At 40.1% G+C, this 26,871-nt stretch overlaps 1 protein-coding gene across 1 annotated transcript; it reads right to left on the minus strand.

Moving 5' to 3' along the window:
• Positions 1 to 15,453: 15,453 nt before the first annotated feature.
• LOC145060142 (uncharacterized) lies at positions 15,454 to 16,546 on the minus strand. The gene is made up of 3 exons (XM_079007860.1): positions 16,214 to 16,546; positions 15,826 to 15,973; positions 15,454 to 15,773 (listed from the first exon to the last, which is right to left on the minus strand). The coding sequence occupies exons 1-3, from the start codon at positions 16,544 to 16,546 to the stop codon at positions 15,454 to 15,456; spliced, it is 801 nt and encodes a 266-aa protein (XP_078863986.1).
• Between the last annotated feature and the right edge of the window lie 10,325 nt (positions 16,547 to 26,871).

Raw genomic sequence — 26,871 nt, forward strand, 5'->3', positions numbered from 1 at the left:
CTCTATAAACAGTAAGTACTCCCCCACTAGGTTCTCGTATGGTTACCATCTGACACTCACAGTCAATCACAACTCCAAACCGGCTCAACTAGTCCATGCCCACTATGACACAGACATCACCCATTGCTATCGGCACCAAACCTATCGAAAACTCAACGCTGAAAATCTCTAAAACACATCCCCAAAATACGTCAGTGGCAAAAACCGCATGCTCATTAGCTATAGAAACCCTCAACGGTCGACTCAAGGCCTCACGTGTAACACTAAGGTGACAACTAAAGGATAAAGACAAGAAATATCGACTCGCACCCGAGTCAAATAACATCAAGTCAGGCACATCATTCACAAGAAAAGTGTCTATATGAAACACAATATAAGCATAAACAAATCTCAAAATAGCATGGATAAGGAGATATGTACCAGCAACAACGTCAGGTGCTGCGCGGACCTCCTTCGCAGTCAGCTAGAAATCTCTCCCACGATCTCTCGGAGCCTCGACCTTCCCCGACCAATCATCAATAACATGAAAAGCAGCATGAGTAGAAGCCTGGGCCGATCTATGAGTGAGCTGAGGACACTCGGCCTTCTGGTGGCCAGTGGTTGCAATGAAAGCAAACCGAAAATCCCTTGCGGCAGTCCTTCGCTATATGTCCCTCCTTACCACATTTGTAGCAAATACCTTCTCGGCAAGATCCCTCATGGCTCTTGCTACACTTGCCACAAGTGCGGCCCTTTTGGCGTCCAGTTCTCGAGTCATTGGGCTTAGCCCGCTTCCTCGCCGGCTGCGACTACACAGGTCCGCTATCTCTCCCCTGAGACTCTCCCTCCTCATTAGTCTGAATCTCCAACTCAATCTCTCTCCTCCTGGCATTGGTCTGTAACTCAACCAATGTCTGATAAGATGAGTTCGCCACGAACTCTTGAATATCCCTCCTCAAAATGCAAGTATCGGATCACACGTCCCTGCTCAGTAGACTTGTGCTCAAGGTAGAACACTGCCCTCTCATGGAATATCCTCGTAATCTCGGTCATAGTTTTTGTCTTCTGCTTGAGAGACAAGCTCATATGCCAATCGTTCGCTCTCCACCTGGGGAACATACTCGTCTCTGAATAGTTGGGTAAACCTCTCCCAAGTCACTGCAACATGATCTGCAAGAGTAAAATCAGTCGTCACGTACTTTCACCAGTCCTTTGCGCCCAAGCGAAGCTGGTTCAGTGCAAATCGAACTCTTAAATGCTCCGAGCATGTACACGTATAGAAACACCCTTCGATGTCGGAGATCCATCTCATAGCATAAATCGGGCCTTTAGTCCCATCAAACTCTGGTGGCTTCGTGTTGCTGAACTCTCGAAACAACAACGAGACACCCCCTTGTGGCCTAGCAACTGCTAGGACTGTGGTAGCTGCAACAACAACAGCCTCGCTGACAGCAACATATCGCTCATCAAAAGTCTTAATCAATGTGGTCTTAATAGACCCAAACATCTCTGGAATGGCCTCTCTGATAGCTGCAACCAACTCCTCAGCAATGATCCTACGGATCTCCTCGTCATTGGTACGATCACCCCTGGGGTTGTTGCAGGTAATCACCATAGTCTCTCTGAAACACAAGCACAAAATGATCAGGAACTGACTAAGACGCACACTCAACTACCCACCCCTACATGCTCCATAGTATCCTAAGGTTCTTACTTAGGTTGTATACATATCCGGTTCTTTCAGTAATACAACCTTCCACACCAACCCATAGTTGCCCCAAGTCCTCCTACTAGGATCCTAATTCACGAGTACTCTATCCCTCACGAATATTAAACTACTCTCTTAGTAGATTTATCAATGCACATCTAGCTATCTCTCCAATATTACTCTTTGACTCAAAACTCTCTCTAAACGGTTCCTGCTATGTACCACTACTCAGCAAAGACACAGAGAAAATAGTTGATAATATCAATCAATAGCATCCCCTTAGGCTAAGGCGTCATGAATCAAGCAACTCTAGCTCTAAATTCCTTAAATACCTAGCCTATCATCCAACATGCAGTTCTAATATTTCATAAGTATCTCATATCATAATATAAACAAATAAGGGTATTTTGGGAAAATCACCGTTCGGGCTCTGGCTGATTGTACACAATGCTTCATCTCGTCTCCTCTGAAAAACTTGTACTCATTAAGAAAATCATTTCTTTTTAGAAAAATTTCTCAAATCCTCAGTTTGAGTCCAAACATACCCGAGAGTACATCTGAATCCCTCAAACCAAGACTATGATACCAACCTGTAACACTCTAATTTTTAAAATAAAGATTTCCATTTTTAAAGCCACAGAAAACACAATTTCACATTTCTCAAACCCAAGTTTATAAGTTGTTCAAAACACAAGACAATAAAAATGTTTGACAATATTCCAAAATCCTCAAAAACATAATCTCTAACTAGTGTGTATAATCAAGCCAGTGCCTTCCCGCGATCCTGAGAGGTACCTGAAACACATTTCACACAACATTGTAAGCACGAAGCTTAGTGAGTTCCCCAAAATACCACACACAAATAATTAGCCTATCATGTCTACACTCAATAAGGACCATCCGATCATGTGTCTCAGTGAAGAACCTTCGGTCTCACAGCTCGGTTTGGACCCTCCAGTCTGGTATCTAAGTGAGGACCCTCCGGTCATACAACTCGGTTTGGACACTTCGGTCCTAACTCAATAAGGCACTGAATAATATACAACATAAATCACAAAGACAAAACTCATGATATCACAAAACTCAGAATAAGCACATAAGACCCTCCGGTCAATAACTTAGATAATACTCTCCGGTCACACAATATCACCACTCACATAAGTATAATGAGAAGACGCACCTCGTAAGTAAACAAGTATGTCTCGTACTCAACAGTAGGTCTAGACTCTACCTACATATATCATAATCATCTCTAATTAAAAATTTATAATAACAACTCCAAGAATGTTAAACTTCTCCTTTACTAACTCTTCGAAAGGGTGAAAGACCATTACCCCTTCATGGTCACCTAAGTCCACAACTTGACCAAACCCTAAAAGTCAACAGAAGCCAACGCTCAATTCAACAGTCCATGTTGACCCAACTCGTCGAGTGCATCTATGTAACTCGTCGATTTCCTTCGTTTCTCTGAAAAATCGGGAAAATCCAACTCAATTTGCTGAGTTGTCTCACCAACTCGCCGAGTTTGTAACGTGTCCAGACTTTCGGGGAAAACCCTCACCAACTCGTCAAGTTCCCTTAAGCCATTTTGTCATTTAGATGTTTTTAAGGAAGACTAAGGTCCCAAACTCTATATCTAGCCTTCTATGGTTGAAGTATCACGTAAAGCTACAAGCTTTACGTCCATGCATGGCATCTAGGGCTAAATATGCCAAAACAAAGCTCTTGAAGGCATGGAAGTTGGCCAAAGGTTGATAAAGGTTGAATCTTTTGGCCTAAGCGACCTAGTAGTGTCAAGATCTGAAGTCTCATCTTCAAAGCATACTCAAACAACTAAGTGACTAAAAAAGAAGGTAAAAATGTCCATAACTCTCTAATGGAGAGATCTAACAAACAAGTGATCAAGATAGTGCCTTTTTACCTCCAAATGGCTGTTAACACTGAATGAATGCCGGATCCAAGGACTCCTTCTTGTTCTAAGCCTTTTGCTCCCGAAGATCATTCAAAGAATGCACCAAAACACACACTCTTAGCCTCTCTCTCTCTCTCTCTCTCTCTCTCTCTCCCCCTCTTACTCTCACAGATGATAATAACTCGTTTAAGGTTTCTCTCAGGGTGCTAAGGTGATGAGGGAGGCGGAATATAGGGCTTAAGGTCCTTTAAATATGGTACAAACATTGAAAATTAGGGTTTTCTCACTCAGATCCAACTCGTCGAGTTGCCTTAGAAATCCACGCGGCTATCTAACTCTCTACTCAGTGAGTTTTAGCATTCAACTCGTCGAGTTGTATTGATAAAATGAATAAAAATCAACTTAAATTTATACTTGGGAGTCGGGATGTTACAATTTAAATGGAACAGTTTTAGAATCTTTTGTTCGACCAACTGTTCTTATAACAAATGCATATAACTCTTTGTGCAATCAACCTTCTAGACGTCAAAGAGATCAAGAATTTATATGTAAGTACTGTTTATTATTTTTTCCTGTAATACATAATAAGGGTTTTAAAAAGGTTTTATTTTTGTTAAATTTGGATGCATTCCATAATGTATTCCCTTTAACCTAATTAAGATAATTCTATGAGAATAACTTTCTAACAACATCATCAGGTGTTATTCTCATCTTCAATTGTTTCATTCTTTAAGAATATTTTGCGTCTATTGTATTCTTCTTTTTGAATAATGTGTAAATAGTATTATATTCTTGCAGAATCACATAAGAATGATTATGTCAAAATTGTATTTTTGGTATAATGACATAAGAATGATTATGGTAGAATCACATAAGAATGATTTGGCCAGGGTTCTATTACAATTGACATAATTTTTATCATGATTTGTGTTTCTTATGCTTTTCAGATGTTTCATGTTTTCCTCAGGGATCACTTACCATCGTTGAGTTTATCTCCTTCAACAACTCCTTGTATAAAGTCATTCTTAAGCAATACAATTCTGACAGAATGTCAATCTCATAGAATGGTAGTGTATTTTAAAGTATCTTAGAGGTCAAAGATACACATGCCATCTAGAAACAAAGCAAGTAAGTGAATGGAGATTCTTTCAAGAATAACGATAGTTTTTTGCAAGAGATTTCAAGAATGATTATAATTTATGTTCATAGTTGTATTCTTTAAGAATGAATGTAATTACTGATTCTATAATATTAAAATTCGTTTCATATAAAATTTATATTCATTAAAAATTATTGGTCTTGATAATATACGCTTATAGACTTTTGTCAGAATATAATGTTTTTTTTTCTCAAGATAATCATAAACACATTCTGTTAGAATGTACGAATTAATAGAATTATTATCCACAAAATTTATATTTTTATAGTTAAAGAGAATTAATTATTCCCTAATATCTGCAAAATTCCTTTTTTTAAATATATGTTAATTGACTAAAATACCCTTACAACGAAACTAGATGGAAACTTTCAATTATCTTTAATTCAAAAATATTTATTAATCATTTTCTTAAAATAACTAAAATGATTGGTAACAATCATTCCTACATCCACATAATAATTAGTTAGAACACAATAACCTAAGCATATATATATATATATATATATATATATATATATATATATATATATATATATATATATATATATATATGTATGTATATATAATTGCGTTGTGTTCGATACAGATAAATAAGAGACAAAATTTGAAAAATGATCTCTGAGAAGTTCATATTTTCATAATCCTAAACACAAACACTCACACTTTCACACATTCACATGTCCTTTATCTCTTTCTCATATTATATATATATATATATATATATATATATATACACACACACACACACACACTTATGTTGTGTTCAACACATATAAATGAGAGAAAATTTGAAGATTGATCTTGGAGAAGTTTAGATTTTTATAATCCTAAACACAAATACTCACTCTTTCACACATACACATATCCTCTCTCTCTCTCTCTCATTACATATATATATATATATATATATATATATATATATATATATATATATATATATATATATATATATAGAGAGAGAGAGAGAGAGTTAGGTTCAAATGTTTTTAGCAACTATTGTGTGCCTAAATGCACGAATGAGAATTCAAGAAATAATAAATAATTAACTAAATCATGAAAGGGTATTTTGGACCTTTTGTACTTTTATTTAAGAAAATTATTTAATTGAAATCATTCAATTAAGGAAATAAACTAATCATTCAATTATGGAATTAAACTAAATATAATTGACCTAGTTATGTTTGTGGCCAAAGAATTCATCATCGGCATCAACACCATCACCATCAACCTAGTTATGTCAACGAGGCCAAAGGGAAAAGGCTGTGTAGAAGTCGAGGACTTCGTCTTCAGTTGATCGGGGAAGAAACCAAATTAAAGATGCAAACCGAGGTGGGGTATCGGAGTTGGCAAAGCAGCTTTGCCGAGGGAGGGATAGCCGGCAGGAAGGGCTGCGTCGATGATCTCTTTTCTTTTCTGGTTCGATCGGTATCCACTCACGAAGGGGGAGAAAGGACTTCGGTCCTCTGTCTTTGTCTGCTCGAGAAGAGGAACTTGGTGGGAAGCAGTCACAAGGGTGGTTCTGTGGTGCTCGTGGATCACTGCTTCATCTTCTCCGGTGAACTGTGCCAACAGGTAAAAGAAAATTATTTTTCTTCCTTTTGTTTTTGTTTGATTGCTTGATAGAAATCAAAGGAAAGAATTTGTGTTTGGGATTTCCTAGAAAAATTGATGATAATGAAAGGGATATGGGTTTGATTGTTTGAGCATAACTCATGGTTTGTTTGGGTTTTGGTATTTGACAGGGGAATTCATGGGTGTTTGTTTCTTGTGTTCTTGACTGGGAACGAATGCAGATGTGTGTTGACAATTCAACCGACGTTTGTTTTTTTCGTTGATGGTAGTTCAAGTGAGGATGAACTTCAAGCAATTATGAATGAGTTGCTGTTGATTGTTGCACAGTTGCCAGAAAATGCCATTGTGGGGCTGATTGTTTTTGATTCAATGGTGAGCGTGTATGATCTTGGGTTTACTGAGTGTTTATGGGTGGTTGTCTTACATGGTGAATGCAAGCCTTCTTCTAGGGAGGTATTCCAAATTCGTTTCTTTTCTGTTCATTTTCATCTACTTCTTTACCTTACTGTGAATTATAAATACATACTCTAGTGTTTACTGGGAATGAATGCATATGCATGTTGATGATTCAATCACAGCTATTGAATTCTGTATTCAATCACAACTCTTGAATTATGTAATGTATTCTATTAGAATTTATTTTATATAGATGTATTCTGTTAGAATGTTTGAGAATAATTGTCAACAACAAGTACATTATGTCAGAATTTATAGTTTTTATTCTTTTAGAATGCATTGAATTTTTTTAATTTTTGAAACATGCTTATTTTTCTTTATGGATTTAGGTTTTGAAGAGGCTAACATTGATGTGGAGAAGGAAGAAAACATAGAGAATGAGAGTGTATTATACCAGAATGTGTTATGCTACAATGTATAAAGTGTTGCTAAAAAATAATATTATATTAGAATAGATTAGTGTTTTTGTTAGATTGTGATGTTTTTTTTTTCTTTCAGAATGTTGTTATTATTAAATGAATCATAATCATACAATGTAATTATTTGGATATTATTAGTTCAAGAATTGATTTTGTGTATTCTTTTTAGAATGTATTTACGAGTTTATGGTTGGCATTCTGTCATTCTGACAGAATATAATCGACGAATATATTTACTAGTTTATGGTTAACATTCTACAATTCTGATAGAATAAAATCGAATTTCTAATTTTGAATTAATTTAAAATATTCAGATTTTTAAAAATAAAGGAATTAATTATCCCTAAAAATCCGAAAATTTCCTTTTTTAATATAGGTTAATTGACTAAAATGCCCTTATGCTGAAATTTGTGTGATTATATGGTATATGTTATCATATTCTACTATCTTAGACCCTCAAATCATTACCTTTGATTATATTCCATCCGATGGTCCAGATCTGTGCATTATGGCACACAGTAGTTACTCGAAACAAAATAATCTAACCCTATATATATATATATATATATATATATATAAGGAGATAAAAACGAGTAAAATCGGTTTATTCATCTCCCAAACATTCCAAATGGTTTCAAAGAGCATGGGTAAGTGACTTTTTGCCAAGGGTTTTCACAACTGTCAAATTATTTTCCTGTTTGAATTTTGGTTTCAAATCCGGAGGTATAAAAACTTCATTTTTTTTCCAAGAAAGCTTTACGCTTTCTGAACTCTTATCGACAAATTTCATCTTCTTCCCTCTTGCCGAACAGTTTTCTGAAATTTCTAAAATTATTTTACATCAAAATAATGGTAAAAAAAATCTGGTGCATCAAAGAAAAACTCTAAGCCAACTAGCTCTTCTTCCATAATAAAGAACACTAAGCATCACAGAAAAACAATAAAGAACACTGAGCGAGTCGCTATCGATCTATCTTTCAAGATCACGATCACTATGATCCTACGATCAAGATCATCATCAGATACATGGCAAAGCAACCATTGATTAATGCCTTCGACTATGTTGCATACATTGTTCCATTCTCAGTGCTCTACAAGTGTGTGTTTTCTACATACCATCCAACTCAGGATCCATAGTAGATTCATCTTAAGCTTGCTGACGATTCAACTGTAGTTCTCACCACGTAAAAGTTCCTCGATGCAGTCAATCTCATAATTCCTACAAAAGATGTGTTTAAGAGTCCTTCAAATGAAAACGTGTTCAAGGCTCTTTACAAGATGAGATATCAGGTGAAGTTGAAAGGAGTGGTTATGGCACCATCCTTTGGGATGATTTCATCACCTATTTTGAAAGAGACTCACCAAGGCGAGGACTCACTGAAGTAACATCTGCGAGGTTTTTAGTCCCTTTGCATCAATGATCTACACTCACAAGTCAAAGTTAGCATGGTCGAAGTCATCAAGTACTTTGTCTGCAGAGAACTTAAGAGGTATTCTCTTCCCCAAGATCAATCTACGATTGATCCCATTATATATTGCCCATTATAAATATTAATTGAACTTGGGCTTATCAATCCTACCGTATCGGATCAAATGGAGGCTATGAATGATACAACACCATATCATTCTACCCTGCCTAGCCCCACACTGCAACTTATTGGTCTTGGTCCTAAATTTTAGTCCTCTAGAGGAAAAGATTAAATCTAAGAGAGAATCCAGTCAAGGTTGTTACAAAAGGTGCCAAAGTCTCAAATAAACCAAGTGTTAATACCGTAGAGCCCATGCCAACTAAATAGCCAAGACCTAATACCAGAGAACAAGTTCATACTACAAACCCTGAACAGACCGCAGACCCAAGACAAGCTCAAACTCCCAAAATCACCGAAGAATCAGTAATAATCAATACCTAACAGCTTGAGCAATCAAACTACAAAGATTTATTCAGGAAAAGCAAGTTGAAACTTCCCACCCCTCTTGGTCAAAAACGATCCAAGGCAAACACCAGAGTCTGTCAAAAGTCTCCGGTAGCAATTTGATTCAATGTTGAATCACCTGAATGAACCCCATCCATCCACTCCAATAAAAAGAGTGTAATGGTTTCAAATCAGGAACATGGTGACAATGCCCAATCGGGTTTCCAAGTAGATTTTGGTGTCAAGAAACATCCACAGGTCTATCAGATCAACCACTTGCACGTTTTTACAACCGAGGAGTTGAACTCCATTCTTCTTTCTATTATACATACAAATCAAACGCTGAATGAACTGCAAGGTCCTTTTCAACGACCCTTACGAGAACGGAACTAAGGCAAACTTGGTTAAAGATCAAGGAAACCGAGGAATTTTCGAAAAACCTATACCGCCTAGATTACTTACAAGCGGATTAGGCATGGGGAGCGTCATTGTATGAGGATCCATAAACCCGGGGGACACCCTAATCGTTACTGGTTTTGATGGTTATATTTTAGATGATAGATGGGCCAGATATCAGTCAAGCACAGATTCAAAGAAGAAGTTTGAAGCCTTCAAGCGATCCATCCGAGCATGAAAAGCAAGAAAAATCAGCATCAACAACAAAAGGATGATGCAAATTGTGAAGTTGCAGTCTATTGGGAAAACTTTATTCACAATGCAAAGAAAGGTAATGATCTGGAGAGAACTCGAAAATAGGTAGAGGATATGGAAGAAACAATGAGAAAGGCTGATAAAGTTAACGAAAATCAAATAGGAGGTTTAAGACCTATTCATACGCCAACCGAAGGAGGAGATTCCAATAATGATAGCACCGTAGTGTAGCTAAGTGAAGAAAAAATCTTGGGATTCAATTTTTACGATGACTAAGACATGGTGCAAAAGCAAGGGAATAATGATGACTTCTCCATGTTTACTGAAGAGGACAAATCAAGTGGATCTTATCACTCTACTTCCAAGCCTATGCCCCAAAAGAAGAAGAAGCTAGATTTTACCAGAAAAGAGTTCCTTGAACTCAAAGGAATAATAAATCAAGTCTTTGCTATACACACAAGCTCTTAGCCACCACATAACCTTACTCTGGCCACACTGCAGACCTTGGAGGAAAGACGTCCAACGATTGAAACAAAAGAAAAGTTCATGGCTGAACGGGTCCTGCTTCGCGTTGAGATGAGCATTCATCGATTATATGTACTAAGACAATCAGATCACTAGAAATTCTTCAAGATGGCCTAGGAGATACTGAAAGAAGTCAAAGATCAATTGGTCAAGGTGACTATAAAGCAAGAAGATGAGACAAAATTTCTGATTAATGAAACCCACAACACTTGTAAACCTAGGTATTCCTAACTTCAATCAACAATTAGAGGATCAAGGAGAATAGTCTAGGCAACGGAAAGAATCGATAACATCCAAGTCATTACTAAGGATATCCTCGATTACATAAAAAACCCAAGCCTCATGACAACCAACGAATTAAGCACCCATATGATAACTAGGTTCTACCAAACCTTCAAACTGTTTGAAGAAATTAAAGCATTGTTTGCGGAGAAAGAGAAGCCTTCTTCCTCAAAAGAGGGAAAGAAATCAACAGTGGAAGTCGCTTCCTCCTCCAAAATCTCCAAGTCTTTATCTCCTTAAAAAAAATCAAACTCCTTCTTAGTCTCCACCAAAGTCCCCTCTATAACATCCCAAGTTTCCAATAAAAAATTTCATTTTTAAGTAACGAAATCGTTTCCATAAAATATAAAATTCAAATCACATTTGTTTTCAAAATCCTTAACATCAAACAATTTATTCATAATATCAGAGTGTCCCCAATAAAACGGCATAGGTGCACGCCACGCCATCACGTCGGACTCTTACCCTTAGATCCTGAAGTACCTGAAATAACCAACAAACTGTAAGCTAATGCTTAATGAGGTTCCCATAACATACCCAACACAATCCATATAATCATATAAACCATATCAACCATATAAGCCATGCATACAAACATATACGGATACCGTGGACTCCCTCCAGGGTCTTACTCCAGGATGTCGTGGGAACCCCTAGGGGCTTATTCCTATGTGCCATGGGCTTCCCCATGGTCTTTATTGGAATTCCATGGGCTCCCCCATACGGTCTGGCAACCACTTGCCACGGGCTCCCCCGTGATCTTTACCTAGAATGCCATGGGCTCCCCCCACATGGTTTGACATCCGTCTGTCATGAGCTCCCCCGGGGTCTTCCATGTACGTATCAGAAAGATAACTAGCATATCATATACCACATAATCAACTAGCATACGACATAACATGTAATGGGTTAGCGTTGCTGCCTTCGACCCTTTGGTATGGTGAGGAGACTCACCTCAAATGCAAAGTGTAGCTGAGTAGGTCCAAACTCCGAGTATCTGCTCAGCCATGTCCCTAATCAGAAACAATTCCTTAGATACAAATCAACCATTCAAACCCCTTAAAAGTCAACCCTGGTCAAGGTCAATGTCAACGCTCCGAGTTGACCAAACTCGTCGAGTTATCCCTGTAACTCGTCGAGTCCATCCCAAATACAGAATCGCGATGTTGCGATACAACTCGTCGATTTCTTCTGCAACAGAATCGAGGTAACTCCAATCCAACTCGCCGAGTTCCCTTATGAACTTGTCGAGTTCTTCAGTCTGTCAACTCACTTAATGCATTAAGCCCTTTTTCTTGAATCTTAAGGTTCCAAACTTCAAATCCCCCTTCATAGAGAAGTCTAAAAGGGTAAAAGTTTCCAACTTTACCCCCAAAGATTATCTAATAAGCTTTAGACCCAAACCCTAGTTCCTTTGTTGAGGTTCTTGACACATTAAGCCTCTAACCCTTGCTTCAACGTTCCATATTACAAATCTAAGGTCCTATGGTGGTTTAATCATGTAAGGTTTCCAACTTTACGTCCATGCATGCTAGAAACACCCTTTAAGGTTCATTTTTGGCTTCATAATGGACATGTTGCATGAATGGGACATGGTGGCTATTAAAGTCTGCAACTTTAATCCTCTAGAGGTCTTATAGAGGCCAGATCTACACCCTCAACCTCTAGAAACCTCCTTTCTTTGGACATCCAACCCAAAGTCCCAAAAACCAAGCCCAAAACTATAAAAGATGAGATCTAATAAGCTACATGACATGGTTATGACTTTATACCTCCAAGATGAAGCCTTTGATGTAGAGTTTTTAGATCCAAGATCTATCCTCCAAGCTTGATACTTCTTTCTTCAAAAGTCCATGAACCAATTGCTACAAATCTCCCCCACTTGAACTAGACTTCATCCTCAAAGTTTGTTAATGCAAAAAGATCTGGATAATGCTTCCTCATCTCATCCTCCGGCTCCCTGATCCATTCGGAGCTTCTTTGTTGCTGCCATTGCACCTTAACTAGCTTCACTTATTTTCATCGTAGATCTTTCGTTTTCCAGTCTAAAATCGTTATTGGTCTCTCCACGTAATTCAAGCTCTCAGCAAGCTATATAGCATCCAAGGAAATGACTGCGGCCTCATCAGCGACACACTTTCGAAGCTGAGACATGTGGAAGGTGTTGTGGATCTGACTAAGCTCGACCGGTAGATCCAATCGATAGGTTACCTTGCCCACCTGGGCGGAAATCCTGAACGGGCCAATAAACTGGGGCCATAGATTGCCCTTTCCCGAAAGCTAATGACACCTTTCCATGGCGACACTTTCAGCAAAACAAATCAATTCGGTCAGCATAGATCTTCTGAGGAATCTACGTGACCTACAACATGTCGCGCACCTACTGAATCAATTCGGTGGTCCTGAGCACCAGCTCGGTGCTTCCTATTACTCGGTGCCCGACCTCCCCCAACATACAAGATCTGCACCTCTGGCCATACAACATCTCAAAAGGGAGCCGGTCGATACTAGCATGATAAATATTGATATTTGAAAACTCTGCTAGTGGGAGGTATGTATCCCAACTCCTTCTGAAATCCAATACGCTTGACTGTAGCATATCCTCGAGCCTTTAGATCGTTCACTCACTCTGGTCGTCTGTCTGGGGGTGGTATGCAATTCTGAAGTGTAATTGTGTGCTCAGTTCCTCGTGGAACTTCCTCCAGAATTAGGAGGTGAATTGGACATCACGGTCCGAGGCCACCGATACTGGCACTCCGTGCCTGACCACCACCTCTCGCACATAGATATCTGCTAATTCTCAGCAGAAATACTCTCGGGGATCGTAATAAAACGTGCAACCTTTATCAATCTATCCACAATGACCCAAATGGAGTCCACACCCCGCACCGTCCTCGGTAACTTCGTGATGAAGTCTATGGTGATCTCTTCCTACTTCCACATGGGAATGGGTAGCGGCTGAACCTTTCTGTGGAGCCTCTGATGTTTGGCCTTGACCTTCCTGCAGGTCAAGCACCGCTCCACAAACCATGACATATCCTGCTTCATGTAGGGCCACCAGTAACTCAATCTCAGATCTTTGTACATTTTTGTGCCCCCCGGATGAATAGTGAACTTGGACTTGTGTGCCTCCTCCAAAATCTTCTGCCTCACATCCCCGGATATCGGTACCCACACCCGGCCACACTCTGTCAAAAGACCCCGACCATATCGAACATATAAGGGAATCTGAACCCGAATCTGCTCTATCTTCCAGTTCTCTTGCTTTAAACCCTCCACCCGAGCTTCCTTGATCATATCTAACAATGGAGAAATCACCGTCATCCTCAAACAAACGTTCCGAATCAGATCACTTTCCGCCTTGCGGCTCAAAGCATTGGCCATTACGTTGTCCTTCCGTTGGTGGTACAAAATCTCGCAATTGTAATCTTTCAGTACATCTGACCATCGCCTCCGCCGCATGTTAAGGTTATGTTGATCCATCAAATACTTCAAACTTTTGTGGTCAGTAAATATGGTGCACTGAGCTCCGTACAAGTAATGCCTCAAGATTTTGAGGGCAAACACTACTGCCCCCAATTCCAGGTCGTGAGTGGGGTAGTTCACCTCATGAGGCTTCAGCTGCCTCGAGGCATACACGATCATATGCCCCTCTGCACCCAAACAACACCTAACCCTGTGATAGACGCATCACAATACACCACCAAATCATCCAACCCCTCGGGCAGTGCTAAAATCAGGGCCACACATAGTCTCTGTCTCAAGGTCTCGAAAGTTGACTGTTGATCTGGGCCCCACAAAAATGTCACATTCTTCTTGGTCAAGCAAGTCAAAGGTCTCTCAATCTTGGAGAAATATTGAATAAATATTCGGTAATACCCTGCTAGGCCCAAGAAGCTACGAATCTTAGATGCATTCTTCGGTATTGCCCATGGCATCACTGCCTTAATCTTGGCTGGATCAACCGGAATACCCTCTTGGTTGATGATATGCCCCAAAAACTGCACCTCACGCAACCAGAAATCACACTTTGAGAACTTGGCATAAAGCATTTCCGTCCTCAGTGTCTCCAATACCTCCGTCAAATGCTGCTCGTGCTGCTCCTTGGTCTTAGAATAGACCAAGATATCATCGATAAAAACGATCACAAACCAATCCAACATCGGCCTACACACCCTGTTCATGAGGTCCATGGACGATGCTGGGGCATTGGTGAGCCCGAATGGCATCACCACAAACTCATAGTGACCATACTGATTCCTAAAAGCTGTCGTCGGTATATCCTCATCCCTAATCCTCATCTGATGGTACCCCGACTGAAGATCAATCTTGAAAAACCAAGATGCACCATGAAGCTGATCAAACAAATCATCGATCCTTGGAAGCGGGTAACGATTTTTCACCGTTAGCTTGTTCAGCTCCCGATAGTCGATGCACATCCTGTGCAACCCGTCCTTCTTCTATACAAACAGGATCGGTGCTCCCCATGGGGAGCTCGTTGGATGGATAAACCCTCGGTCTAGCAGCTCTTGAAGTTGCGTAAACAACTCTTGCATCTCAGGTGGAGCTAGCCGGTACCATGCCTTGACTATTAGAGCAGCACCCGACACCAAATCAATGCAAAACTCTACCTGCCTCTCCAAAGGCACCCCATTTAACTCCTCAGAAAAGACATCCCAAAAATCTTGTATAATCGGTACACTGCCCAAATCTATCATGGTCTTAAACCTCGTATTTGAGATGTATGCCAAAAATCCCGAACAACTCTGATGGAGAATTCTCCTAGCCCTCGCATTCGAACAGAGAGTTGGCCCTTGCGAGGCCCTATTTCCCTAAATAACTAGTTCTCCCCCACTTGTGGTTCAAACTCTTACCAACTAGCGCTCGCAGTCAATCATGGCCCCATTGGCCCCCAACCAGTCCATTCCGACGATCACCTTCAGCCCTCGCAACGGTATTAGAACCAGATCAATACATAATCTCTCCCCAAACACATTTGGGACACAATCCCGATATACACTCACAACAATAACGGGGCGGTCATCCACAATTTCAACCTCGAGCAGGGAATACAAAGTCCCCGGAGCATCCTGAAAATTCTTGCTAAGCGCAAGTGATACGAACGATCGGTTAGCTCCCGAATCGAAAAGAACATGAGCCGACATACCATTGAAAAAAAGGTCCCTATATAAGAGCACTTATACATAAGCATAAAAAATGAGTATCAAGCGGGAAAATACATTATGTACCATCCACGACGGCTGGTGCTGCCCGAGCCTCTTCTGTGGTCAACAGAAATATGCGGTTCTTCACCGCAGGAGCATCCGCCCTTGCAGGGCGCCTGTCATTGATCGTCAATATGGCGGGCGCAGGCACTACCACCGCTCCTCTTCCTCCCTGCAACCTCGAACAATCGGCCTTTTTATGGCCGGTCTGGTTACAGTGGAAACAAATCAAGCCATTCTTGGTGAAATCCCTACTCATGTGGCCTGACTGTCCTCATGCATAACATCCAAGGATAGCTACTCGACAACCCCCACCATGTGGCTTATCGCACTTGGAACGTCGGCCACGACGCTGCTAGCCCCTACTGGAAGAGTCAGAGGTCTTAGGCTTTTTAGCCTGACATACAACTACCTGAACCTGCTCTGGTTTTTGCTTGGTGCGGAGCTCCAACTCCATCTCCCGCTCTCGGGCCTTCTTCACCATCTCATTGCGGGTTTTGCACCCTAAAAATCTCACGAAATCACGGATATCATCCCTCAACATGGAATCATACCTCATCCTCCTCATATTCTCATCTGCAGTATACTGTGGAATCAATAGTGCTCGCTCTTGAAACTTTGTGATAATCTTTGCCACGGTCTTGGTAGTCTGTTGTAGCTCTTGAAACTCCCTCACTATACGTTGCACCTCAATGGATGGTGCAAGCTCCAAGTCAAAATTCCTGACAAACTCCTCCCATGACATCTCATCCACTCCATCTGATCCCACCTGGTGGGTCACCTCCTCCCCCAGTCCGTGTCTTGGTCCCTTAACATGCAAGAAGCAAACCCCATCTTTTCCACCTCTAGGCAAAAGCTCGTGCGCTGGGCATTGTCCATGTCTGCCACCCAGCGTTGACTAACTATGGGGTACCTGACCCCAAAGAATTCGGGTCCCCCACATGCGTTGAACTCCCGGAACGAAGGAGTTCGGTCCCCGACCTAATAGGAAACAATCTCGGCTCAGAAAGACCTGAGCCGCTCCTCCCTGATCTCCATCATCCCCTCCTTGACGGTCCCAAAAATCATTGGGGTGGCGTCAAGAATTCCCCTCTTAACCTCGACTGTGGTAAGTTCATGCAGCCTCTCGTCAATGGGCTTTGTATCGTAGCCCGACCTAAATCCGGATCCTGACCCTCATGCTCAATGACGCGTCACCACCATCCTGATCTGAAACACCATAAAACAGAATGATCAAGATATTTAAAATGGAGATCCTTCCACACCGGTCTCCTTAGAGCTTCCAAATCTAACATTAGTTCGGGTACAGGTCCTGTGCTTTCAGTAGTATGGGCCCAATACTACCTTCCACACCTACATGTGCCTTCACTAAGGCTCTACCTGATAACTCTAATTCGTCCCAAAACAAAACATATCTCATAAGCCACCACATAACTCAAATCCTAGGATATCCTAAGATTTACACCATTCCCATCAACCCATAACTCAATAAATCATAACTTGTTGCCTTATGCATGCAAATTATACACAGAACAGGATCAAATAGACTGTCGAATAACAAACTCTACCCTAGGACCACAACCAGACAAGGAACAGGAAATAAGGCAAAATCAATTATTCTAAGGCTATAAGATCCTAACCTATATAATTTTTAAAGCATACACATAGCAAAATCCATCTGATTAGCACATTCCAAATATCAATATAGCATGGCTAACATATTGGGGAAAAACACTTACTTGATCTCGGTCGATTACGTGCATTGCACTCTCCCTTTTTCTTACAAGAAATCAGTTTTGAGAAGTTTTTAACTTTGATTTTTGAAAACAATTTTACCATTTCATCAGTTTGAGTTCTGACACACCCGGGAGTATGCTCGAATCCCTCAAACCAAGCATAAGATACCATCTTGTAACAACCCAAATTTCCAATAAACATTTTCATTTTTAAGTAACGAAATCATTTCCATAAAATATAAAAGTCCAATCACATTTGTTTTCAAAATCCATAACATCAAACAATTTATTCAAAATATTAGAGCGTCCCCAATAAAACGCCAGAGAGTGCATGTCGCGCCATCATGTCAGCCTATTGCCCTTAGATCCCGAAGTACCTGAAATAACCAACAAACTGTAAGCTAACGCTAAGTGAGTTCCCCATAACATACCCACACAATCCACATAATCATATAAACCATATCAACCATACAAGCCATGCATACAAACATATATGAATGTTGTGGACTCCTTCCAAGGTCTTACTCCAGGATGTCGTGGGCTCCCCCTAGGGTCTTATATAATGGGCTCCCCCAAGGTCTTTCTTGGAATGTCATGGGCTCCCCCACATGGTCTGACAACCATTTGCCACGGCTCCCCCTATGCTCTTTACCTTGAATGCCATGGGCTCCCCCACATGGTCTAACATCCATATGCCACGGGCTCCCCTGGGGTCTTCCATGCAAGTATAAGAAAGATAACTAGCATATCACCTACAACATAATCAACTAGCATACCACATAACACGTAATGGGCCCCCCTTAGTGCCTTCGACCCATTGGTATGGTGGGGAGACTCACCTCAAATGCGAACTGTATTTGAGTATGTCCAAACTCCGAGTATCAAATCTGCCACCTCCCTAATCATAAAAAATTCATTAGATACAAATCAACCCTTCAAACCCTTTAAAATTCAACCCTGGTCAAGGTCAAAGTCAAGGTCAAAGTGAACGCTCCAAGTTGACCTAACTCGTTGAGTTATCCCTGTAACTCGTCGAGTCCGTCCCAAAGCCAGAATCATGATGTTGCAATCCAACTCGTCGAGTTCTCCTATAACTCGTCGAGTTCCTCTGTTTTCCAACAAAATTGAAGTAACTCCAGTCCAACTCGCCAAGTTCCTTTGTTAACTCATCGATTTCTTCTGTCTGTCAACTCACTTAATGCATTAAGCCCTTTTTCTCAAATCCAAAGTTTCCAAACATCAGATCCCCCTTCATAGAGATGTCTAGAAGGGTAAAGTTTCCACCTTTACCCCTAAAGATCATCTAATAAGCTTTCGAACCAAACCCTAGCTCCTTTGATGAGTGTCTTGACCCATTAAGCCTCTAATCCTTGATTCAACGTTCCATATTACATATCTGAGGTCCTAAGGTGGTGTAACCACGTAAAGTTTCCAACTTTATGCCCATGCATGCTAGAAACACCCTCTAAGGTTCATTTTTGGCTTCATAATGGACATATTGCATGAATCGAACATGGAGGCTATTATAGTTTCCAACTTTAATCCTATAGAGGTCTTATAGAGGCCAGATCTACACCCTCAACATCTAGTAACCTCCTTTCTTTGGACATCCAAACCAAAGTCCCAAAAACCAAGCCTAAAACTATAAAAGATGAGATCTAATAAGCTACATGACATGGTTATGACTTTATACCTCCAAGATGCAGCCTTTGATGTAGAGTTTTTAGACCCAAGATATCTCCTCCAAGCTTGATACTTCTTTCTTCAAAACTCCTTGAACCAAGTGTTACACCCTCCAAAAGAAAAAACGCCAATACCTCCGCCTTCTCCAAAGAACAATATTCCAACTCCTCCTTCTCAAAAGATGGTCTCGCCTTTCAAAAAAGCCACTCCGGAGCCCTCCATGTCTTCGGATAAATCGAATTACTCCCCTGTCACCAGGAAGAAAAAGCCAGACTGCAGGCAGCCATGATGGTCAAATACATCTTGCAAATTCAAGGATTTGACATCCACTTGGATTAGTCACTAATCCGTTCTTGGATAGATCCTAAGCAATGAATTTTAGATACATAACACGTCCCTTATCGTACGTATGCAAACCCTTCTACCGATAGATATTGGGATATTCCTCTATCTCCCAATACAAATACTTCCCAGTCTTTGAACCATTTGATCTTCACAACCCAGAAGACTGCATGCTTCCTATGGAGTTCGAGAGTTCATCAACTTGTTTCATAACAAGTATGGAAAGAAATTAAGGAAATTTGGTCCAACGATGTTCCTGAGGCAGTCAAGACATATAAGCCTCTCTCATTGAAAGGCACAACCTACGTTTAATACAAACACACACACTCACACACACATACATACTCACTCTCTCTCTCTCTCTCTCTCTCTCTCTCTCTCTCTTTCTTTCTTTCTTTCTTTCTTTCTTTCTTTCTTTCTCTCTCTCTCTCTCTCTCTCTCTTTATCTCTCTCTCTCTCTATCTCTATCTCTCTCTCTCTCTCTCTCTCTCTCTCTCGCTTCAAAAAAGAATACCATTGCACTCAAGTAAACTTTGTCTTTATGAATCTTAAAGATATCTTTCTAATTGCAAGGGTGTTCCAGAACAAGATAGAAAAAAACCACAAAATGAAACCCGCATATGCTAGAGCCTGTGACTTCCTTAAGGCTCTAGTATATGACTTTACAAGGATTGATGCCGAGATATATCTTGTTCTTGCTGAAAAGATGAGTTTTCCTCCTTTTGAACATCCTCCAATTATTACTGAAGGGATTCAGGATCTAAGCCTCAGAGTAACAATCATCCCTGACCTTGGGATTATATTCAAAATCTCAAGAGACATTGAAAAATTCTTCATACCGGCCATTGTGTTTCACTGATGCTCATAGAAACAAATTAAAGGAACTATCTCATATGTTCAAAAGTCCAAGTTCACCACCGTTGAAGTAAAGTTTGAAATACAAAGGAGAATCAAATGGATTTGTGAAGTCAGGAAAGTTTTGGTGGGTCATCATTAAGTTTCTCAAACTTAATCGATGAAGAGGATAGCTGCGAGGTCACTTGGTGGGAAATAGTTGATACATGAAAGTGACCCTCGGCATCTATGGAGCATATATATGAAGTGAAGAATTATGTGAATGGATAATGAAGAGTTTGGATGCGAAGTATTGTCGAAGATATGTATGGCCTTGACTGAAGACTTGAATACCGGAGATAAGGGGACACGAACAGTTGAAACTTTTGTCTGTTGTGAATACTGCATTGTCGGAAAAATAATGATCACCTCATTGGCATTGTGTGTTAAGTTGGTTTTGCCAGTCCCAAGTGTGGGAAGCATGGCCGTCTTACTCAGGATTACTTTTGCATTATCTTAATTATATACTAGTACTATTTCCTTCTATAAATAGATAGTCTTGTAACCCTTAGAACATATGTTTGATTTCCATCTTCTTTGTAATCTTATCAAGTGAAATACAACTATCCTTATCTTTTATCTTATATTCTTCATTTTTCTTACTTTGTTGTTCACCGTTTAATAACTTGTGTTTGAATGCAAACCAATTTATGATTCAATAAATATTTCTTTAAACTTGCTTATATTTAATGATGTATGTCGTGGTTATGTTTCTTTATAATTCCAATATCTTGTATTGTTGAGCTTTATCAAGATCCATGAGATTAACTTAAAATTTTCACCATAATCTCTTTATCATAAGTTCTTTTCTGAACAACATGTAGTACATGATATGATGAATTCAGAAACTCCGGATTCAAACCTTAAGTTTTTAGCATAAACTATTTACATACTTGAATTTAAGAATTAGTATCGATGAACTAAGGAAATTGGATAAATTATTTGTAATTGATAAAATTTTAAAAGCATGTAATTAGTATCAAAGTTTATAAGTTAAGAAAAGGGATATGTAGTTGAAAGTAAAATTGGAGTATGGGTTCAAGGAGGAAAAAGTATAGTAGTTAGTTAACACTAACCGACGAGATGAGTACATATGAATTTTCTTAATGGGTTACTTGACTTATTTATGATTTTTCTCTGTGGTCTCTTTTAAAAGAGTAAATTGAAACATTAGAACAATTTATACACGATAAAATAGTTCTTTACGTCTTTGTTACTTAATTACTTTAACATGATTTTGGCTTAATAAATTGTAACAAAGCCAGTTAATATTTTACTTTGCAAAATTTAAAATTATGTTTCATGCATATCATAACAATTGTAACATCTTGATTTTCAGGTATGTTACATTTTGACCCTTGGTATGAGTATTATTTGCAAATTTGGTCCTGCATGGCATTTTTTAAACTTTTGGGAGTTGCTTTTGTAAGCTGGGTGTACCCAAGCGTATGTCGGGTGTACACGACCTAAACCCAAAACCCTAATACTTAGTGTTTGTGCGTTATTTATTCATCCTAAACTCTCAAGGCTCCTTTCATTCATTAGCCTCCAACCTCATATTCGACCCTTGCAAACCCTAATCCATTTCTAGAGCATCTTTGAGCCTTGAGTGTGTATTTTGGTGATCTTGAAGGAGGAAGTAGGAATAACAGACCATCTTAGAAGAGTGAAGCACCTTGGATCCAGATACAAATCATCATTGGGCACCACTTGGAGGTAAAAAGCTCTGATCTTGATGAAGTTTTACTTAGATCTTGTTAGCCATGATTTTTAAGCATATTATGTATCATATATCTAAAAATATAACATTTTAATCAAATATATTAAGATAAGGACCTAAACTATATAGTTAAATAAGGCCATATCACTGTGTGTACGTGGTCAATGCCCCGACTTTGGTCAACCCTTGCGTACCTTGAGCGTAGAAGTTGAGTACAGTAAGCGTAGTCAACTGAGTCCACTCGGCTGATTTGCTTGACTTTCAACCTTGACCAAATTTTGACCTAGGCGTACTTTTGCGTATTTTTAATTTTAGTTGAGTTTGGTCATTTTTCATGATTATGTGACTGGTTGAGATGATATTCAGAGCGATGTCCTATTCAGCTATCTTTTTAGATTGAGAGGTGAGTCTTCCTCACTATACTTCTGGGTCAAAGGCACTAAGGTCGGCCCAATGGGTTTTGTATCCTGGTATATTGGATTGTTGTTCTGTTGAGTATGTGTTAAATTGGTAGATCTGTATGATTACCTGTGTTCACTATGTATACGTTAGATTGGTAGACCTGTATGATTACCTATTTGCTGGTTATTTATTGTTATGGTATATGTCGACATGCTATGGTTTGTTGGGTTGAGACAATCCTGCTTTGTGTTGAAGTCCAAGATACCCCGGCGGTCTGGATAGGTTGTAGTCCCGGTGCGGCGGTCCAGTCAAGCCGAAGGGCCACATAGCGGTCCCGATAGGATGTAAGTGTAGCACGGTAGTCCAGTTAGGCTAAAGGCTCATATATGCGTGCTTTAATCTATTGGGTTGTGTGTGGTACTTTGGGGGAACTCACTAAGATTTGGATTACAATTTTAGTTTATTGTTTCAGGTACTTTAGACGATTGTGAGAAAATGAAGGCGTAATCGTGCACACGTCCTCCTCATTTCATGATTCTGGATTTTGGGATCCTTTGATCTTTATTATTACACTTGGAAACACCATTTTTGTAAACAATTATGGTCTATGGCCGGTTTTGAAAACATGAAAATTTTATTGTTATTTTTGGGAAGTTACAAGTTAGTACTAGAGCCCTGGTTTGAGAGAATTGGATGAGCATTCGTGTGAATCGAGACTCAAACTAAGAATGTGCAAAATTTAACAATTATTTTCAAATAATTTTCTAAATTGTTTTCTAAACTAACCAAGGAAGGATAATATGTGTACGATCAGTCTGAGCAAGAAAGTGTACCCCATGTTACCCACATTGTTATTTCATTTTTGATGACTATGATAGAACTGCATGCTAGTGGTAGGCTGGGGATATTCATAAATTGCATGCTATAATTGCTTGATGAATGATGCTTGATAGCCTAGGAGGATTTCTTGTGGGTTAGATGAAATTGATATCATTACGATAATTGCTTAGTGTGTGCATCATAGTTGTACATAATTAAGATTCTATAGCATGAGAGTGTTTGATTTAGCCTTATTTCCTGTTCTTGTTTGATGAAGGGCTTCGGGTAGGATCAAGAATTTGACTGTCTATAGGATCCAATGTTATGTATAATTAGTATGTATGGGTGGTTGCAGTGTTGGTGGAAGTTTCATTAGTGAATATGTGGATGTAGCAGACCTGTTGAGGAATGATTAGCCACTCTCGAGAGAGTGATGATAGGATGTATACGTATCCAAGTTGTGAATTTGCTTTTGGGTAGTTTGTGATGATCCTTGGGAAAAATAGGGGTAGGTGTCGAAGGTAGTATGGGACCCTACTACTAGAATCATAAGACCTATACGCGTAACAAGGAAGTCATAAAATCTGAGGATCTAGCCTCTCTGTGATAATTTGATGGTATCAATTTTGGCATTTTCTAATGTATATTTAGGTTTATTTTCAGTATGGTGTACACGAGAGGATCTGGTGGCCAAGATAGGCCAATGTTGACATATGATGACATCCATGAGTTGATTGCTACTGAGGTAGCTGATGCTGTCCGAAGTGCCATCCCTGAGGTATCTAGATCTATCAAGACCACTATGATTGAGCTATTTGATGAGCAGTACGTCGCCATGGCTGAGGCAGCTGCTGCTATAGCCACTACAATAGTCATTACAGGAGGTCGAGGAGGTTCATTTTAGTATCAGGACTTTAGTTACACAAAGCCCACAATGTTTAATGGGGTCTAGGACTTGATTGTGGTGATGATATGGTTGTATGATGTAGATGGCTGCTTCTTCACATGTTCATGCCGAGATGACTAGAAGGTCAAGTGTGCCCTGAACCTTTTTCGCTTATAGGTGAAGGATTATTGGAGATTAGTGATTGGCTCGTACACCCCTAAGTAGAGGGAAAATATTACCTGGGAGTAGGTCTTGGAGATGTTTCACATGAGGTTTGTTGCCCTAGTAGGAGGGAGAGATTGGCATAGGAGTACTTAGACCTGAGACAGATGACTGAGCGAGTGACAAAGATCACCAAGATGTTCACAGATAGGGCTCTTTACTGCCGTGAGTTTGAACCTACTGAGCAGGCCCAAATGACCTAGCGATATCCGATAATTTGTGTCTACCTAGCGATACAGTACCCTCGCTGAACTTCAGGATGCCACGAGGAGGCAAGAGATTGGGATAGAGACCTAGGTGAGGGAGCAGTGTCAGACTCTATTTTAGTCCCAACCTACAACGAAGTGGTTTAAGCCCGTTGATTTATGATCAAGAGGCTAGAAAGGTCGCACTTGTGGCAAGTGTGATAGTTTCATGATGGAGTTTGTCGATCTGTTTCTTCAGGATGACACACGTATGGCAAGAAGGGGCACTATATAAGGGAATGTCACCAGTAGGCCCCAATACCGAGTACCAAGATTTGTTACCATTGTTTTCAGGGTGGCCATGTGAGGGCCCAATGTCCCTTGCTTATTGGCAGGCCGATGCAACCTCCATCCCCAACTACTTTAAGGATTACAGATAAATGCCAAGGTAGGGTGGAGCCCCCGAAGGCTCAAGAACATGCTTTCCAGCTCACAGCGGAGGGGCCAAGGTGGTACCAGACGTCATCACTGGTATGTTTCTATTTATTACTCTGTCGGTTATTTTATGGTATCTTTATGTATATAATTCTTCTAGGTAAATTTTTAGTGAACTACTTTCCTATTGTAGTGCTTTTTGACTCGTGTGCGAGTCAGTATTTTGTATCTCAGTCTTTCAGTAAGAGTTTTGATATGGTTCTGGGAGAGTTGGAGTGTCTGTTGCGGGTTTCTATCGCCAACAAACACGGGGTTTTTACATCGAGCATTAGTGGGATTGTTTCGTGGAGATTTTCAAAGTGCCTTATTTGATTGACATGATCCCTATATCCATCGGGAATGTATGCATGGTTGTAGGGACGAACTGACTGAGTAGGTTCGGTGCGATGATTGACTACGAGAGGCAGCGGGTGGTAGTTTGAACCCCATGTGGGGGAGAATTGGTTATCTATGGAGAGTGTACCAGGATTGGATCAAGCTTTTGTTTTACTGTTAAGGCTCGTCGGTATCTACAACATGGGTGTATGGCTAATCTCGCGTATGTGGTTGAAAATTAGGTTAAAAAGGAGGTTTCAGTTTTGGATGTGACTATAGTTATGGAGTTCCCTGATGTGTTTCCGAAGGAGCTACCCGGTGTGCCTCTAGAGAGGCAGGTGGAGTTGAAGATTGATTTGGTCCCTAATGCAACCCAGATTTAGTAGGTGTCGTACTGTTTGGCACCACCAAAGATGCATGAGTTGTCCTCTCAGTTTCAGGAGCTATTGGGCCAAAAAATTATTTGATCGAGCAGTTCGTTGTGGGGATCACTGATCTTGTTCGTGAAGAAGAAGGATGGGTCTCATCGCACGTGTATTGATTATCGGGAGTTAAACAAGTTGACATTGAAGAACTATTATTCACTTCTATGGATTGATGACCTTTTTCGATCATTTGTAGGGTGCATCTTGGTTTTCCAAGATATATTTGAGGCCAGGGTATTATCATATGAGGGTTAGAGAGGAGGATGTAGAGAAAATCGCATTCCAGACTCGTTATAGTTAATACGAGTTTGAGGTGATTCCATTTAGGCTCAGCAATGCGCCAACAATATTCATGGATTTGATGAATCAAGTATGTTGGCCGATGCTCAATGGTTCACTAATTGTTTTCATTGATGATATACTGGTCTATTTCAAGACCAGGGAGCAGCAAGAAGAGCACCATCAAGAGTTGTTGGGAGTTTTGAGGCGGAAATAACTATATGGCAAGTTCTTGAAGTGTGATTTTGGTTACAGGAGATCTCATTCTTGGGATACGTCATCAACCAGAACAGGATTTTGGTCGACCTGGCCAAGATCGAGGCGGTTATGCAGTGGGAGGTTTCGAAGTCTCCCTTAGAAATTATGAGTTGTTGGGATTAGCCGGGTATTATTGGAGGTTTATTCCTGATTTCTCCAAGATTGTTGTACCCCTCACTTATCTGATGAGGAGGGGCATGGATTTATGTTGGGGCCTTGAGCAGCAGGCTGCATTCAAGACTCTGAGGTGGAAGTTATGTGAGGCCCCAGTGTTGACCCTTCCTGAGGGTGTTGAGGATTTTGTGATGCATCCATCACCGACCTGGGGGCAGTTCTTAAGCAATTATGGTAGGTTATTTCTTTCTTCTTGGTGGATGATGCCATATGAGGTTCGTTATATGACTTATGA

The sequence above is a fragment of the Lactuca serriola genome, chromosome 6 (genome assembly GCF_051521515.1).
Source record: "Lactuca serriola cultivar US96UC23 chromosome 6, Lser_US96UC23_V15, whole genome shotgun sequence".
Classification (NCBI taxonomy): Eukaryota; Viridiplantae; Streptophyta; class Magnoliopsida; order Asterales; family Asteraceae; genus Lactuca; species Lactuca serriola.

Excerpts from the sequence above, each read along its gene's own strand:
- LOC145060142 (XM_079007860.1), bottom strand. The coding sequence starts at position 16,546 with ATGTCATGGGAGGAGTTTGTCAGGAATTTTGACTTGGAGCTTGCACCA. Across the intron at positions 15,974-16,213 it reads AAAAACCAGAGCAGGTTCAG|GGAGGAAGAGGAGCGGTGGT; the intron begins GTAGTTGTATGT and ends TCGAGGTTGCAG. Across the intron at positions 15,774-15,825 it reads AGCACCAGCCGTCGTGGATG|TGCTCTTATATAGGGACCTT; the intron begins GTACATAATGTA and ends CTTATGTATAAG.